The 18584-nt window shown below is 41.1% G+C and overlaps 2 protein-coding genes across 3 annotated transcripts in view; one reads left to right on the top strand and one right to left on the bottom strand.

The window, feature by feature from the left end:
• LOC146181270 (KICSTOR complex protein SZT2-like) overlaps positions 1-14665 on the bottom strand; it is a 183198-nt gene extending 168533 nt beyond the window's left edge. For both annotated transcript variants that reach the window (XM_084576322.1, XM_084576321.1), the window contains exons 1-5: positions 14498-14665; positions 13898-14035; positions 9822-10004; positions 7061-7138; positions 1203-1295 (exon numbers count right to left, since the gene is read on the bottom strand). In XM_084576322.1, coding sequence (XP_084432448.1) covers positions 1203-1295; positions 7061-7138; positions 9822-10004; positions 13898-14035; positions 14498-14518 — 513 coding nt within the window. In that variant the 5' untranslated portion in view covers positions 14519-14665. The remainder of the gene's footprint in view (positions 1-1202; positions 1296-7060; positions 7139-9821; positions 10005-13897; positions 14036-14497) is intronic.
• Positions 14666-14735: 70 nt separating this feature from the next.
• The window catches only part of Atac2 (Ada2a-containing complex component 2), a 38990-nt gene continuing 35141 nt past the window's right edge, over positions 14736-18584 (top strand). The window contains exons 1-3 of the mRNA XM_084576323.1: positions 14736-15081; positions 15179-15293; positions 16783-16917. Of these exons, the coding sequence (XP_084432449.1) occupies positions 14994-15081; positions 15179-15293; positions 16783-16917 (338 nt within the window). The 5' untranslated portion in view covers positions 14736-14993. The remainder of the gene's footprint in view (positions 15082-15178; positions 15294-16782; positions 16918-18584) is intronic.

Genomic DNA, 18584 nt, shown 5'->3' on the forward strand with positions numbered 1-18584 from the left:
GGTCGTAGAGGGGCGAGATACTCCAGAACATGGTCATTGAACTGCCTGCTCCTCCAGATAGCAAGTCCAAAAGTCTACAACATGATCCGAAATATGAAACTGCTCCCCTTACCAACTTACAGCTGACTAGGTCAGATTATTTCAGGAGTGCCAACCGACCATGGCTACAACGAGGTTGCCCTGAAGACAATCCAATCGTTCATTAAAGACAAATCAATTGTTGAGAGGCTTGGCACACTTGTACTAGATGAAGCCAAGCTGAGACAGTCAGTTGATTTCAATAAGTCAACATATAAATTTGATAAATTTGATTTAGCTAAGGGAATCTGAAGTGCATCATGTACGAGTTGGTATGCTTCAGCTGGATTGCATGAGCACACCTGGGTTGTCTCTCTCCTAAATAGTGAAAAATTTACTCCAGGGACCTGAAAAAGTTTTCCTTCCGAGTGTCTCTTGTAATCATGTTTTTTGTATGCAATGTTTCTAACATGGCAGACATAGGAAAACCAACCAAACTATTTTCAAGTGCCTCTTATAACCGAGTGTCTCTTGTAACGAGATTTAACTACTCCAGTACTTTCATTTTCAGCACACAGATACACAAAATGTATCTAAAGATAGTGCCAAAGATACATGTATCTTCGATACTGCCCATGACTGACTGAAAGAATAAAAAAAAGTTACCGTGACCTCCAGCCCTGATCCTATCTTTGCTTGCTCACTGTCTTGAGGGTTCACTGCTGTGTGTGTTCATTCTTTTTGTTTTGGGGCATATCGCCAACTTTTTTGTTCAGTTTTTTTTTTTTCTTTCTTTCTTCTGAAAGCTTGTATACTGTCGATATACTGAGCCCTTTGAAGTTAATTTTCGAGCCTCGAATAAAAAAATTTGATGCTGTACGCTGTTATTTACACGATTCTGTTCATGCTTTAGTATTTGCGCACCAGTTCTGCTTAGGTCCTGTTAAGGCCTGCAGTATTTTATGACATAAATAAGTATGTATTGGGCCCTATTAGGTATACAGTATTTTATGAAATTAATAAGCACAATGTACAAGCAGGGGCAGCCGAGCTGAAATACAGGATCGACCATCAGCTGCAAAAACTGTTTCACATACTGCATTCCTGAGTCAATCTGCGACACAGTTCAATCAGAAAAGCTGCCCATTCCAACATGCACAAGAGTGTGACACAAAGTACAATACCTGCTGCACAGCAGGCGTGTAGTGAGGGATGTATGCGACGACAGTGACATAGATCTCAGGTTGGAACATCACACAGCTCCCCGGTACACTGAACTGCATATGAAAAGAAGAATGAAAGTTAGCTCTAGTTAACTAGCATTCTGTGTAACTGAAAAGATCCAAAGAAACGGCATATCTAGTCAATAAAAAAATAAAGAATTACAAGAGATGAAATATTCAACTTCCAGGATTCCCGGATACAATGAAACATTACTGACTAAAATATTTTCAAAAAAGTTTCAAACATCTATCAAATTTTCAAGTACATTACACTCGAAATAATTTGAAATCGAGTAATGTGCCCTCTCATTCAGTTATTTCAGACAAATTTCAGTATTTTGGTTGGCCAGGTATATTTTCACTACACTTTTTTAACGCCCCAAAATTGATATCATGTTTTTGTTTAATCCAATTTCACCATGCTCGGAACATTTCAAGAATGGCAGCCGAGGCTGAAAATCTTTCATTTCCAACACCATGTGACCTGAAAATTCGGCCCCTCCATCCGGCTAAATCGGAAGCTTTTTGAAGAGGTTTGCGTCAAAACCGACTGGCACTACAAGTGATGACAGGCGTCCCAATGCCACAGAGTTCCGTTTTCACTGCTTCACTACTATAGCCTGCAGCAAGAATGAAGGTGTTCGAATGTGTAGCTATTTTGGAGCAATTGAGCTTTGATATTCCCAATGGCAGGTGTGCAGTACAGTGCGGCAGAATTTTGAAACATCATCACTGCTGTGAAGCTTTCACTCAAATGACGACGAGTCATTGCCTTTTTTTTTTCTCAATTAAATTTTCTGCAGTGCAAAAATTTTATGAGAGGTTTCTTCTAGCCATTCAGTAATTTTAGTGAGAAAATTTAAATGCAGCTCAAAAATTAAAATGTGGTTTTGCCCTATTCGGAAACCAGGGCGTTATTGGCAACATTTTTTTTTTTCTGACCTCCCAACCAGATGAAGAGTGCTGGTTGGCTAAGCAGCATACCAGTGCTCTTTTCCCCCTCCCTTTATGTTGTCCTAATGCCTCAAACTTGCACAAAAAAGAAAAATATATTTCCGAAGCTCATTTTGCATGCAGTAATTAAAATAAAGATATCAGACCTCTTGAAGGTCAAATTAATGACAAACTACGATAGAGAACTCTGCAAGTGCTACCTTCCTTCTAAAAGGAAACTTAGTGCTGAAGAAAAAAAGCCAGCTAACATATATAGGGTGCCACTAAAAAACAATTAACTAAAGTGTCATTTTTCTAGCAGCCATTCAGCACTGTTCAATTCACATTCAATTTGAGTTGCAATTACCCAAAGGGACATCCCCTCACCCCCCCCCCCCCCCTCCCATATACAAAGTATATTATAAGTTATTGGTTTCTAATGTTTTTACAAATGGACTACGTATATCATGTATTATGTAAACGGATATACCCGAAATTAAGAAGACTGTAGAAAGAACCCTTTCTGCCAGGGCATCACAACAGATGCTTTAAAGCAGTGTGTTTGCTATGACATACAATGACCTCTGCTTTCAGCCAAGTACAGTAAGGACCACTTGTAATCGCTCATAGTGCCGGACGGGTTATAACAAAACTACTGGTCTGTCTCCCAAAGAACTCCATGTTAAGTCATACCACTTATGCGGTCATACGAAGCGAAATAGCAGTTATAGTGCGGTTCTGAAATCTGCTCGGTGACAGCGCGGAGCAGCGATGCATCAGGCCTCCCTGCACGACACAGCACATCGCATCACGTGTTCAGGGCGCGTCACAAGTGCACGTTGCGCGCACGCAGCTCGTTTCCTTTCCTTCGGTCGATCAGAGAAGTATGCTTTAGCATAATGCGTGCAGTGTGACTGCGGAGGTTAGCATGACCACCTTCGTATAAAACTGGGCATGCGTTGATAACAAGCGCATATACAGTTCCGGGTGGTGGTCACAATAATTTTTGTGGTCGCACTGCGCGCAGTATGCTGAAACTAATCTAAGCGTTCAGCGGACTAAGTGGGTTGCTTTTTGTTCACTGATTAATAAGACATTTCTAAAAGGGAAGCTATCCTTACGGTGTGCAAATATTGAAATTTTCAAAGATGACTCGAATAAGAGTATGGGTAAAAATATTTCCTAATATTAAATCAAATACCTGATAACTGAAAAAAAATTTAACCTCAAAAATGGCAAACACTGGTCGTGCTGTTAATTTCAGAATTCATGTAGTATTTTCAAATAAAGTTAAACTAGAATTGTGCAGCAGTGTATACCCTACTAAAATGTCTAGTATAGATATTATACAGGGTTCCGTATGCCAGTTCTTTTCATACAGAAAGAACCTGCTTGAAATTGAGTGGAGCTGTCATAACGCCGCTGAATATAGCAGACTCTCCTTAATTCGGCCTTCAAGAAACTGCACAAAATGTCCGAATCAATAGAAAGTTCAAATTATCGAATGGGCCTGAAAAGCTGCCGAAAACTCTGCAAATTGGTTATCTGCACTTGAGATTAAACGGAAGTGAGAATGAAATTTCTTCACAGTTTTGGTACATGCTTTTCTTTGCATACATTGTCAAGAAGGCCCCCTTCTCAAAAACGAATGTCCCCCTTCACAAAAACGGCCCCTTCGCGTTTTGAGGATGCTTCACTGCAGAGTCCATGCAATCAAGCATTGCAGTGAAGCGCACAGTGCAGTGAACTCTGACATTTTCTGTGTACTATTCGGTTACTTCTGAATACTATTCAGAAAATTTCAAATATCAGTATATTGAACTAAATTGAATACAAAAACGAATAAAAAGCATACTCGATTCTTACTCAAAATTTGGAATATTCACACACCCCTAATTAATATGCAATTTAACAAGGTTGATGACTGGGCACGTTGGTATGGGTTCATACTTAACCAGCCAAAAGACGAGACACAGCAGAGAGGAGGACAGGACAAGGCTGGACTATCAACTGATATGCAATTTGGTCAGCTTATTCCTCAATTTTTATACTACCCACAAATCCAGCCTCTATTTTCCCTAAAACTACTAGGTACATGCCAGCGCATGGAGTGGAATATGCTAAAAGCAAATCAAAAGCCATGGTTTTTTTTTTTCCTTATGAGCATGAACAGTCCTTTTCAGCATTGCATGGTGCCAAGCTTTTCATGGCAAGAGCCATTATTGGGTGCCCACCCAGAGTTCTCATGTCACTGAAGCCCACTGTAGTCACCAGGATCCGCAAGCCAGGCATCAAGACAGAGACAGAAAAAAATAGAAGAGGTCAAAGAGCCAAGCCAACAGAGAGAAGAAAGAGAAGGTACAGAAGAAAGAAAAACTAGATAATGCACATGAGTAATAGGTATCCTATCAGTCCTCTCCACTAGACCTTGGCCAATCCCCACATATGGCTATGTGCCATATTGCAAAAGGCCAAGAACAAGAAAAAGGGACGAAGACTGTGATGTAAATGGTTCTTGGCAGTTCTTTTAAGGCCTATTTGGTAATTGAAGCTTTCAGTAAATTAGGACATTTTTTTTGTTCTTTCAAGGCCAAATTGAGTTTACTGCATTCAGCAGCGATACGACAGCTCAGCCAGTTTTCATGCAGGTCCTTCCTGTACAAAACAGCTGTATATGAAATCCTGTATATAAAATTTAAACTAAATTTTTCAGTGGGGCATATACTTCCGTGCAATGCTAGTTTAATGTCACTTCAAAAAGAATTCTGAAACAAACAAGACAAACAACGTTTGCAATTTTTAACTTTGTTTTTCTTTTCCACAGATCAGGTTTCAATACTTGAAGGCATTTTTTTCCCATATTCGTATTCGATTCATATTCAAAAATTTCAATATTGGCATACCCGCTACTTAAGACTCTTCCATCCTTTAAAGACAAGACATATCAATACAGGCATTTTCATTTGAAAAAGCAATGCTGGGTGAAGAGGAATGTGTTCATTCTAGAAGAGCATAAAATGTTTTTTTTTCAGTGCTTCAAGTAGTCACTACAGAGTAAAATGTGGTTTACTATTTGCTCATTTCTGTATGCATCACAAAGAGACTTGTCCTGTTTTGTCAGTATGAAGTTATGTGTAAGGCGTGTGTGCCATTATCCTTTAGTTTAAAATGTGATACCATTGTGCAGTCTTCAAAGGACATATTCACTTCCTTGATTTGCTCATCATGAGCTTGAGCAGCACACAGGTCTGCTCTCTCGTTATGTCTGATTCCAACATGACTTCGTACCCAGAATTTTATGTTCCATCCTTGTTCTGTGATGTTGTTATAATTGTGTACGATGTCCCTTGGTACTGGTGCGACTGCATTTCTTGAGTGAAGGGATGTGACTACACTTGAAGGTCCCGTGAAAAGCTATTTACTAAAACTAGAAAGGAAACACTCAGGAGTGATGGGTATCCCATCAGTCCCCTCCTCAATGCCAAAATTTTTAATCTAGCGTCACCAGCGCCAAAACTATTGGCGACCAAAAATGATGCTAGTCCTCTGCCCCTCAATTCAATACACGTCAGCGCCTAAGAAAAAAATGAAGAAAGCAAGCCACAATGACACTCCACCACACACTGTTCTGCTCGCGTCACTTGGGAGCATCCAATGAGTGGACGCACAAGCAAGCCCTGGTGATGTCACATGGGAGGTTTGCGCAATGGGAAGGTGTCACCGTAATTGGTTGCCAGGAGCATTTTAAAAATTATCTGTAAATTATTGACTCCATGCAAAGCTTTCAAATTTTGCTTGAACACTCACAAAGACCATGTCTATGGATTTCTATTCTATGGATTGGAGAAAGCATCGATTAGGGGCTCCTCTTTAAGGATTATGTAAAGAATGCTATTTGTGATGCTCTCTTATTTTCTCTATAAGAACAAAGATGGCATAACATACAGCAAGGAAGATGGAAGAACACTGAAGAAGTGCTATTATTTTCTCCCATCTTCCTCATACCACTGGACTTCTAATGTAATCAGCTCTTACTGAACTTCCAATATAAGTCTGCAAAGCTGCTATATTTTTCCTACAGTTCAAAGAATTCCTGAATGATACGGTCAAAAGCGATAAATAAAGGGGGGAGAAAAGACAGACATGATGTCTCTTGTGAAATGTTTTACCTAAGCTGCACCCTATGTTTAGGCAGTTAGGTATGTTTTTGTTTTTTTGCTGCTGGCTTTTTTTATAGGGAATAAAGTCAGCTTAGACAGTAGTTAATGCAGAAAGCTGGGCGAATTGGTGTTTAGATTCAATAGACATAGTTCTAGCGCATAATACAAGGATGAAAGGAGACCACAGGCACCACGAACACTAGAAATCAATGAGTTTGTTGACAAGTAATCACGTATTTATGTAGGCAAACATGCTCATGTTTCAGAAGTGTCAACAGTTAAACTGCATGCGTGTTGGCATCCTCCTCTCGAAAAACTTCACTTCCTTTTTCGTCGAAACGTTTGGCTTGCTCATGCAGGACTGCCTCTCCACATGTATATGCAAGGCTTCAAGTATCTCACGCTCCTTTTGATCCACATTTACAGAGACAGCATGCATCCGCTCATACAGGGGGAAGCAAGTGTTTTTCTTGTGTCTGCACAGTTTGCAATGCACCTAGGGTTTGTAGCGTCTGTGTTCTCCCTTCATTCCTGTGTTATGCGCTAGAACTATGACTGTTGAATTAGGAAGTATTTTGTGAAGAACTCTTTTTTGCTACTCCTTCACTCTCCAGTTGCCCGTTTTATGCCAGGATACATACTTCAGTTCTATTTCTTTTTTAAATTATGCAAGGGTGTTAGTGCAGTAAGAGGAGGTAAATCGATTAATTGAATGGGTTCACTCACAGGCATCACAAGCTTCTCAATACATTTGGAGAGCGTTGCGAACACCTCGTCAAACAGGAATGTTTCACTCCTAATGTCCTGCAAGAAGAAAACAAAAGGAAAGAAAAATCTCAACTGCAATGATGCACAAGTGGTCAACACACCACAACAAAAGAATGACGTCCATCAATCAGTGCAGCGGTCACAGTGAGGCAACAAATTCTCAGACTGCACAGAACAATGGGAACAATAGCCCCGGAATTATGATACATACATACCCTGATAAGTATGACACATAAAAAGAAGAAAAAGGGAAGCAGAGGAACAATTACAAACAAAGAGCTGGCCAAGTGATCAGTGCTATCCTGCGAGTGTGAAGCAGGTAAAAAAGCTGCAGTAAAAACATCCTTTTTCATATTCTTGCTCATACCTTCAAAGCCCAATTAACGAGATTTTACTGTACGATGCAAGGGGGCAACGGAAATTTCAAAGAAAAATATTACTACGATTATCTCAAAGTGCACAGACAATATATATAATGCATTCTCAAACTGCAATCTAAAAGTGCCCGTTAGAATAGTGTGATGCCATCCCAAGATAAGAATAAAAGCACAGTGATGCATTATGCAACGTCCAAAACGGCACAACTTGCCGATTTGCACTCCTAATTGCAACGCCAGGATAGCATGAATAAAAACAGAAAAACCTAAACTATGCAACCGAGCTTTATTTCGAAAATGAGGAGCTTCCAATCATCATCATGCCTGTCATAATGCACACGAACTGCACGTGCACCGCTGTTCTATGCAATTCAGGGATTAGTAGGGCTATTTAATGGATTACTGACTGCATGGCTCATACCTCGACGGGATACCCCGTCCGAATTAACTCAAACAAGCCAGCCCTTGTCTGGATCAACAAGCGCCCGACTTGTGCCATAGTCATAGACATCGGCTTAGAGTGCGCTCCTAGTTCAAATTATCCAGATTTCCAAATTAACAGGGTCTGAATGAAAAAGCTTTTACCGTAGCATCATTAAGATAAGAAAGCAGCGTAAGTAGTAATATTATTTAGAATACAACGCTGCAGATGCATGCACCACAATTAAGAAGGGAGGCTACCTTTGAATACCAACTTTGTTGTTTCTTGAGATAATTGAATGAAATTTTCAGGGTAGACTCATGGCGCAGCCATTTGAATAACTGCAAAATTTCATGGAGCTGCGCACATTGGTACTCAAGTTACAGAAGTATATCAGAATGATTCCCATAGGTTCCTTGTTCCATGCCTGGAGAGCTTGCAGTATGTGTTGGCACAGTGAAATTCATTATGAAGGTTCCTGAATAGGTACCACAGGGCAAGACAGAGCCCTTTTTTTTAATTTCCCTGCCGAAAAATTTTAGCAGTGCATTGAGGTTAGTGCCACTAATTGGACTTACATTAGCCTAATTTTGATTGTTTATTATAAATTCCAGACTCAATAATTTGAAAACATTAGCTTGTCTTGCCCTCGGAAATTTATTCAGGCACACAATAAAAAAAACCAGGAGGGAATCCGATTAGCGGTTCCAGAAATATTGCGGGAATAAGCAACCATACCATGAAAAAAATTCATTCTGAGAAAATTGCCCTTGAAGTTTAAGTGAAATCAAGCTCCCAATACAACACATGGAGCCCCCAATGCAGAAGCAACCATTGTCACTGCCATGCCCTCCTACTCAGTGTTTCGGGCTTCCCAATCATGCGCCTATTTGCCTTTCTTAGCTTTGTCTACTCCACAAACTCTCCCATTGCCTTCTCTTTCTCAACAAGCAACACAGCCTTTCTTATGACATTCATCATCACCTTCTCCCTTGTGCCTACAGACGACATGCTTTGTCCCAAGGTCATTTAGAAAGAGGCTTCTCCTAGCAGCTCTCAAGCCTTGGAAAGCTCGCAAAAAAAGAAATTGATACTGCATTGATAGCTTGGTTCTGAATATACTGCGACGATCACTCTATGTCTCTCCTGAAATAATCACAGATTCTTTGCTCTCAATTAATGGAATTTAAATTTTTCCACTGAAGAAAGTTGGGGACTCTTTCCATTGAAAACAATGCAAACAAAACAATAACAAAACAACTGAAAAAAAAAAAAATGATATGCATGCTACTCGCAATTAAACTCTCTTACAAGGCTTGATACACATATATTAAACATGAATATACTCTCTTCAGATCCAGGTAAAAGTTCAGTTCATCAGCATTAATCGAAATGTATTTCTGAAGTCATGCCACTCCCATGAATGCATAAATAAAATATTTCTTGCCACAAGTTTATCAGATCTTCCTCCAGGACCTTTCCTCATGCTTTGTACTATGGAACATGCCTTAAAGAACACGAAATGTCTTGAGATGCACACTTAGCTTAACACATGCATAACTGATTGCACATGTAAAGCATAATCTCTCAAAGTGCAAAGAACTTTGGAGTTATTTGGTCACTAGGAGAGGGAGGCTAATGATTTGGACAGAGCAGCCGCTTTGATAGGCAGCTTAGACATCCCCTACTGCTACACAAGTTTTGAGAAAGGTGATTACATTGGAGGACAGAAAATCTCCAACTTCCAATAAAACAGGCTCCGAAACCAATATGTTTTACGAGTTCTGTAAAAGACAGACGCATATTATAAATTCCACACAAGGTTTCACAAGGCTATACATAAATTATACAAACGAAAAGTACTGCCCCATAACAGAGCCTCGCACATGAGTGTCCTGTATGTCTGGCAACCCCAACTCACCACAGTTGCAATGGAGGCACTAAGGTCCAGGCAAAAGACGAAGCGGTATTTCTTGGCCAGGAACGTCACTTTCGTCGCTGGCGTCACCAGGTAAGCAAACTCGTGTGCTTTTTCTGGCTTCCACCCAGCAGGTTTGTCTCTCGGTAGAGCCGACAAGACCTCCACCTCCTCTGTGATGTCGCTCTGTTGGCAAGACAATCAGACAAGACATGAGAAACGATATAAATTTTCATACCACAACGCAAAATAACTGTTAAAACCGCATATCGTAAATGAGGCAATAATGAACTCAAGAGGCCTATATTCAGTAATGTATCAATCACTCAATCAATCAATCTTTATTTCAGTTTGTACATGCAAACTGGGGATGGTGAGAAAAAAGCAGTGAATTATACACCGCTTGACGGGCCTCACAACCCCTACAAGTCAGCAGTAGGCACAAGCGGTTTCCAGTTGCAGCTGCAGATTTTACTTGCAGGAAAATTAGGGGGACACTTGCACTCTGCATATAGCACAGTAGCGTTTCGCGCACACGGACAATGTTTCTCACTTCTTATTTTGTATTTTTTCTTTTCTAATGGTTAATTTTTTATCCACCAATATTTAGCACCACAAACCACTGGCTTTTCATTTTGAGCAGGTTGAAACCTTTGAACGAATTTTTAATTATTTCAACTGATTGATCAACAGTGCTCACCAAAAATTTCTTATTTGGTATTATCAAGTAATGGTTTTTCATTCTGAGCAGTCTGACACCTTGAAACCTCCCTTTTTCCAACTTTTCATTATTTCAATTATTTCAATTAATCAACTGATCATTCATATGCTCTAAATTTTCATAATCAGCATCACAAACACTGGCTTTTCATTTTGAGCATTTTTATACCTTTCAACACTATTTTTTATATAATTTTTCCACGTTTTTTCATTTCTTACAAGGGACAGAACACTGGCCAAAATATGTCATGAGATTATGGTGGAGATGAAAAGATCTTTCCTCATATAGTACAGATCGAGCACTACAATATCAAAGAAAAGAGGCTTTACAATTTTAATTTGCCATTGAAAATAGCATAAAAATGACTGGGGCCCTATCTAGCAGAGATACCATATTACTTTCCCTACATGACTACATGTCAGCAAAACTTTGCCGATTTTCGTAACTGCACACTGTATTTTTTTCTTCTAGGAGTGCTTGTCATAATTTATTATATTTTGCATTCTCTACAGTGCGTCCTTAAATACATAACCACCCATCCTTTCGCACCACGAAAGGCATGCTTTCAGGTTTTGCCACTAGATGGCGCCACAGTGTTTAGAATTCCGTGAATGAAGCAGTGGTAGTGCCCACTAAAACTTTCGTTGACGAGGCGCGCGTTATTGTGCCATAACAGCATTAGCCCTGTATAAATGGTCTCGACAGCACCGGGTCGAGTAAGCGTCGAGTAAGCGAGGTCACCATTACTCGACCCGGTTGGTGTGTACACGAACTCGCTTTCTAGCGAGTGAGTATCGCAGCGGCGCGTAGCGTCGAGACTTGAAGCTATGGTGCAAGTTTTTTAGTCGTATTTGATTCCGTTGCCTTTTACTATCGAGAGCTTCGATTATTATTTTTTATCATTGATGAGGGCTAAAAAGCAGTCAACATCTTACTCGACCCGACTGCGTATACATGAACCCGACAACTAATTTTTTACTCAACAGGCTTACTCGACCCGACTCTGTCGAGTCCATGTATACAGGGCTATTGAGCATGAAACTGAAAAGGACGTTACTCTACGCAAAAAAATGTCTGATTACTGTCTGGAGAGTGAAATCTATATTTGTTTTCGGTACGTCTTTCTTGCCAACCACCAGTCGTCATTGCGGTCACTGCTCATAGTTTCCAGCATCAGACTACATAATAGGCGCATGCTCACTGATAGAAAAATTCTCAGCAAAACTTTTCCACAGCATTTCTACCAAAATCGTTATGGAATCGAACATTTCATACATCAATCTTTCCATTGCAAAAAAAAAAATCGAGACCTAGGTCTGTCCCTTTAAATCCATTAAATATTTACAATGATTTCATTAACTTGCCATCGTCCATCACGCACCAATCAATACTAAAACCCCAATTTACCATAATAAGACTTTCTTTACGCAGGCCCCAATTATTTCAGACAAGCGGTGCCGACAACTACTACTACTACTAAGATACCGAAGGCTTTTCAGCCAAACAAGCTGTATAAGTTATCATTTAAAAGGAATGCATGAGGAAGCGCCCATTGAAAATTCCCTCATGGCAGCTTCTTGAGCGCACTTTAGGAAAAAGCTAAGGGCAGTGCTGGCTTGACCTGCCAGGAAGAGAGGGTACAAATGTCTTCAGCAGCAACTCTATTCCATTATCCATGCACTACCAAACACGCAGTCTGGTCTATTTGGTAAAATGAAAGCCCCAAAAAACATGGCTTTTTCACTGACAATCCCTGTCGCATATGGCTATCTTGAGAATATCCCTTAAAATTATTCACAATTTGTTCTTTCGACAGGCAGCGTCAAATGAGGAAACAAATGATAGCAAAAGGAGAAAAGGGGCATTTCTATGCTGATAAATCGAATGCAATAAAGAATACAAATATCGGCAACAAGCATGGCCTTTGTTCTAGTGACATTTGTCAGGATGATATGTAGAATCAAAACTAGCATTTCTAGAATAGTTGGACTTTATATTGTAAGCATGTCACCATGAAACCGTTCACCACAACATGAACGTGAAGTAATGCTGACGTTGCATACGAAAAACCTTTAATACATTTTTCATTCCCTGCAGCTGCGCTGCCAGTGAAATTGTGTAACACAATTGAGGGTAGCATGTACATACTATCTTGTTACAAAAGCAGAGGCATAGCAACACACACACATCAAAAAAAGGACAACTTCGAATCAAACTTAGCAAGACAATCAGTTAAAATATTTTTTTCCCTTTAACTTCAGGTTAGAACTTGGATAGCAAACGCCATAATGTTGACTTGTACACTGTGCATGCACATAAGAACACACAGTGTATTTGAAAAGTGCTAGACTCGTTAATTGATGCATAAACAAATTATGCATAAAACAAATTCTAAGAATGATTACAATACTTCATTTTTTGAGTGCAGCTATTTAAGCGCTTGTATAATATATTGAGGCAAAGAGTTTGAGAGATGCCTGTATGTATGTGCGTGCAGTTACAAAGCGCATTCTATTTTTCTCATGAGCTAAAGATAATTTCTGAGAAGAAGAGAAAGAGCCACGAGCAAGAGCAAAGAGTCTAGAGGTCAGCGCTCTCTTTCTCTTCCTCTGAGAAATTCTTTTTGGCTCATGACTCTCTTTCACTCGGTTACACCGCCAACAACGGTGACACTGCTTAACCACTGAACGGCACGTAAGAGCTGCGCTATAAAATGATTTGTGCAACAAGGTATGTGTCAGCAATGTACTTATGATGCCAGCCCAAAGTGTAATGAACAAGCCTGTGGAGACCAAGTTGTGGAGACAAAATATGAAACGTCTTTATTTGCCTGTGCACCCTAAACCTTCTTTTTGAATTTAGAGGCAATCAGTTTGAATGATGCAAGTTTTTCGTAACGTTAGAGCGCCTCATTATTCATTATATCCAAGTTATTCGTCTCTTCCACCTCTTTCCTGTCGGTCATGCCAGGTGGCTCTTCCGTACACCAACTGTGGCAGATGGCAGTTCTTGCCAGGTGGCAGAGTCTTCACAACTATGACGGCTTTTTTACGGTGGTGCGACCATTACTGCTAATGCAATGAAACTAGGCAATGAAATGATAATTATTCATAATAATCAAAAGTGAATGCACACCGCCGATCACTAACGTTTTCGGTATACAGTACACCTCAGGAAACGCACAAACACACCTTAGCAAAGCAAACTCGTGGCCTACATTTCCTTTCGATCGAGATCTTCCCCACACATTCGCTTTTACTGCTCCTTGATTGCTAGATGCCAGAAATGCGTACCAATAAAATGAAGTCCGAAATATGATTTGGCGCATAGAAAAGCGAATTTAGTTAACTTGCATTACCTCGGTTGGCTGCTTGGGCTGGATGACTTTGTTGATCTGGTTGACAAACCACTGCGCTCTGATGTACCTTGACACGCGGTACTGCTTCTTCATCTGCACGTAGACGCAGTCCGCCTCCAGAGTCGGTGGAGACGATCTCTGCGTTTTCGAGAGGGCAAACATTGAGGCCCTCCGGCTCGGAGCGGCCAGCATGATTCCTGTCACATATCATGCGGCGCGGCACAACCACACAATAGGTAAAGTACAGTTCAGCTCAACTGGCACGGAGGCGCCGAAAACCAACCGGCAACGACAAAACAATCACGCAGTTAGCTCCCATCCGCGCTTTGTTACAGCACACAGCCCGGGAGAAAGTCGATAAGCCAGCGGCGGACAGACAAACATGGACAGGCATGTCACGGCTAGAGGCGAAAGATGTGAGAGGAAGAACGAACGAGATTAGAGAGCGATTAGCAGTAGATAAGTGCTCAAGATCAGCTCCCCGTCTCGCCTACCGCTACAGAGCTGCGGGAGTGAACATACGGGGGAGGCGCGAGTTCAGAAACGAAGAACTACGCAGCATTCCCCCAACCACGTCAGAAACAATGTGAAAACACTAACTTCTACGTCCTCCGCTGCCATAGTTTTTCATTGGACTGCCGGCGTGACGGGAAAATTCCGAAGTCTGTGGTTTTTCACTTCAAGAAATGGGCGAAACGGGGCACGTAAACAAGCCGCAAAGAGCAGCCGCCGAGATGCCCGCAAAGTCCATGTGATAGAAATCGCAGCTGGAGAAGCATTACTCTACTTGTTTTCTTGAAGGAAAATAATACATAGCGCCCTCTTTGCTACTTTCTGTCCATTAGTTGTTTATAGTAAAGATGGCAGCCCCCATGCGCATGCTGTGTAAAATGTAAAAACTGTTTAGCCGGCTGTTTGAATGGGTTTGGCTTACGTACTGTTTGTCATTTGAGCAACCTTCTTAATAATATCGAAATTTGTGGATTGTCGTTCCGCTTTAAAAGTCCTCATGCCCATTCAGCTGATTTTTGAACCGGACGGATAGTTGTGTCATCCGTCAGACTGTCGTGGCTGAGTTGTTGCGGCACCTTTCAGCATGGATTCTCTGCACTGTTACTGTAAAACTGCGCATGTCGACTCACTAATGCTGCAGTGCAGTAGCTGCAAGCTTTACTTTCACACAGGCAAGTTCGAACGAAAACTTTCTCAACGAACACGAATAAAGTATTGACAGCATACCAGCGATGCGACGACTGACAGTAGCTTACTTCTCTGTTTCAGAGTGCCTGAAAAGCAGCCACCGCAGCACACTTGTCGGTGACCTGTTTTTCAAGTTAATTTGTGAGCGGTGCTCCCCCGACAACATCGAGATTCTGGAGCGCCTAAAGATGCAATGGTAACTAGCTGTACTGCTGTCAAACGCGAAGTTGTGTCATTTAGTTGGTATTGTCTCTTTTTGTGCATTTCATTCTGTCATGCTGTTTACAAATACATGATATGTGAGGGGGGGTAAGGAAAAAGCCTTTCCCACAATTTTAGGATAGACACATCCTAGTCCGCCCTGCAAAAAGTCCACTGTTGGAGAAATTTCACTTGTCAGTATGTCTTGTATTGTTTCTTTCTTAACAGAAATAAACGTTTTGTCCAGTTATACTAGTTAATAAAACTTTTTCCTGACTCCCGCGCATCAAACAGACTTATCACACCTTGCGTTTGGCGCGTGATGGCCCGAGTTTCCTATGTGCCATGAAACAATGCAACACTTAGAAGCGGATTTCTTTTATATGCCGTGTTGCAGAGAGGGACCACTGCATAGGCTAACAAGTTTGTTGTCAGATGAAACAAAAACAACTGCGATATTGAGTGTGAAGTGGAGCATGTTTGCAAGTTCCAAAAAGTACAAAGCAGGCTAAAGAAGAAGCTAAGATAAGGATCCAAGCAGTGAGACATCTAGTTATGTGCTGTACAAGCTTGTGCCCTTTTGTATGGTCATGAGCATAAATACTTACCAGCACAACAGGAAGGCACAGATTTTGGCACTCTCCTTAGTCTGTGCACAGAATAGTTAAAGGGATGGAATTTTAGGGGTAAAGTGCACTGCACCTTCTTTACGTTTTGTTGCCCATCCTCAGTTTGTAGACCTGAACATTTTTTTTCGTGGTGAGCCTTTTATGTGACATCAAGGCGAAAGCCTTCCTAGGCTCATGGAATGAAATTCCGTGCGTGGGAGTCGTCCGCGCGATCTGTCATATTCCTTGAGATGTATTCTTGTCTAGCGTTCCTAGCATCTACAATCCCACACTTGAACGCAGACCAAGAAATGGCAAGTTAGAGGAACAAAAGTGTACCGTTCAAACCCACACTTGCCGGAGAACGTGTGACAGATAGAGAGCCTTTCCTTTCCTGTAAACCAATTGTGATTATATGTAGCACTGCAACGAATGCCTATAAGAGGCAAACAATGAGCAGCAAATGATAGGAGAGGAAGGGTATAGCTGATTTTCCCTTCGGATCTTATACAGAAAGGGGGCAGAGAAAGGAGAAAGGGGGATCCTGCACTCTCAGGCTGCCCGGACGCCCCTCGGTAGCCACTGTGACTCAGCCCCTTTCTCTGCTACTGTTCGGAGGGCAATAAAAGCACTGAATAGTTCTATACTTGCGGAAACTTAGGCGTGGAACTTCACTGGTAGGCTTTCGTCATTTTCTTCCTAAGAAAGGTCTAAGAGACCCTCTAATATTTTTGCTTCATAGTAGCAGGCTCAAGTCTAGTCTTGTTTAGCTGTGAACAAATTATTTTTTGCCGTTTTTGTAAACACTGTGCATGTGAGTACAGTCCTTACAAGCTGAAGCCACAGTGTGTTTACACCACCACAACCTTACTCTAGGATCCAGGTCGTCATGCTCACCCTGTACAACCTGCACATCACTGGTTCCAATGGGAAGCTCGGATACTTCCGCTGGAGGGAGCACATCTGCAACTTCATAGACCGAAACTGGCTGACGTTCTTCGGTGAATCCAGGTACTTTTGCATTTGACAAAAAGAAATATTCCTTTCTTCCCATTCCCTCGTCTACCTAGCATTACCATAGAAGGTGGACTTTTTAAATAGCTTTTATTTTATATACAGTGATGGCTAGGCAATAGGTTCTTTTTTTCTCTGAGGTATAAACTGAATGGTCATGACAGAATGCTCCTGGGTGAAGAAAATGCCATTGAGGTAGATGCAGGACATAAGATGCATCTGGGCTTGGGAGTCGGGGTTCTCCAGAATGTGCAGCCATTTGCCATGAGATCCATGTTTATTTATTACAAGTTTATTACAAGTTCCTGCAGCGCCCGAAGGCATTATTGCAGGGGGGGAGATGACAAGTAATCTTGCTGGGAACGCCAGTGATAAAATACTTAAAAATGAAGAAAATAACACAACACAAGTGATAATGCAGAATGAAAAACATGCATCTAAAGGGGGCAACTGCACGACGAACAAAGTGATGAAAACACTCAAAAACAAAGTAATGAAGGAAACACGCGCAAGAGAACTGGGCGCCACGTCACACATCCAATAAAAAAGCCCGAAATAAATTTTCAGTGCAACACTCAGTGATGCCAGCTGGCAGCCGGTTCCACTCATTGATCGTCAGTGGAAAAAACGAGGTTTTATACACATCTGTCCGGCATTTTATTTCACGGATCTTCCACTGATGATCAAGTCGTCTAGACAAAAAGTGAGGTTGAAGCAGGTACCGGTCTTTGTCAATGCTGAACTTTCCAAAATAAATGCGATACATGATCTGCAGTCTGAAATGTTTTCTGCGGTGAGCTAAAGATTCCCAACCAAGATGATGTTTAATAGACGTGACACTAGATGAAAAATTATAATTGTTAGAAGTGCCTGCCTGAGAGCTGGCTTTATTGAAGAAGTTGGACGATACAGCCTGAGTGTCAGTACATCATCCGCTGAGAGAGGCAAAAACTTAGAGAGTTTTGTTAAAGCTAAGATTACTGCATTAAAGTCGTAATTAAGGCTGACTTGAGGTAGTCATTTACAACCAGGTCATATTGCTTACAAAAAACTGGGCAGAGTATTCACTCTCTTTAAACTCGGGCTGCGCTAAACTGTGCTTGTACCGTAACACATGGCTCAGTCAGAGGCTTTTTTTAATATCAGGAATTGCCTCACTTGAAGGTGTAAAACATGGCATATGGGATATGGGATTCACATTCAAAAGTAAGGTGAGCTTGGAGAGACACCAGGGCTTCGAAATAATTTCGGCCATCATGTCGTTTTTTTTTAACATTCTCTGACATCACGCTGTACATCACGCCTTGTGTTTTGCCTCCATTGAAAGTAATAGTACTGATTGAAAAACTGATATTATTGTGCAAACTGTTTGAACGGCTCATCTGCCTATACTACTGCAGTGTCATGACAGATGACTAGTATAGTCTCCGTGCACCCGCCATTTCAAAAGCATTTTTATAATTTCACAGTGCACTTATGACGTCACTCCTTCATGAAGAAAAGCCAAGTACTTCCCAGAACAGATTGCAAAAGTATGAAATATTATTTTAAAGTTGATCTATTTTCAAAACACTGCACTACGTGTGTCATGGCAGTCAACATCGGCGGTCGGCTTCAGATGAAAGTGCAATTCATAGAAACACATGGAAGCATAATTTCCAAAC

The sequence above is a fragment of the Amblyomma maculatum genome, chromosome 8 (assembly GCF_055883805.1).
Source record: "Amblyomma maculatum isolate TAMU_Amacu chromosome 8, ASM5588380v1, whole genome shotgun sequence".
Taxonomy (NCBI): domain Eukaryota; kingdom Metazoa; phylum Arthropoda; class Arachnida; order Ixodida; family Ixodidae; genus Amblyomma; species Amblyomma maculatum.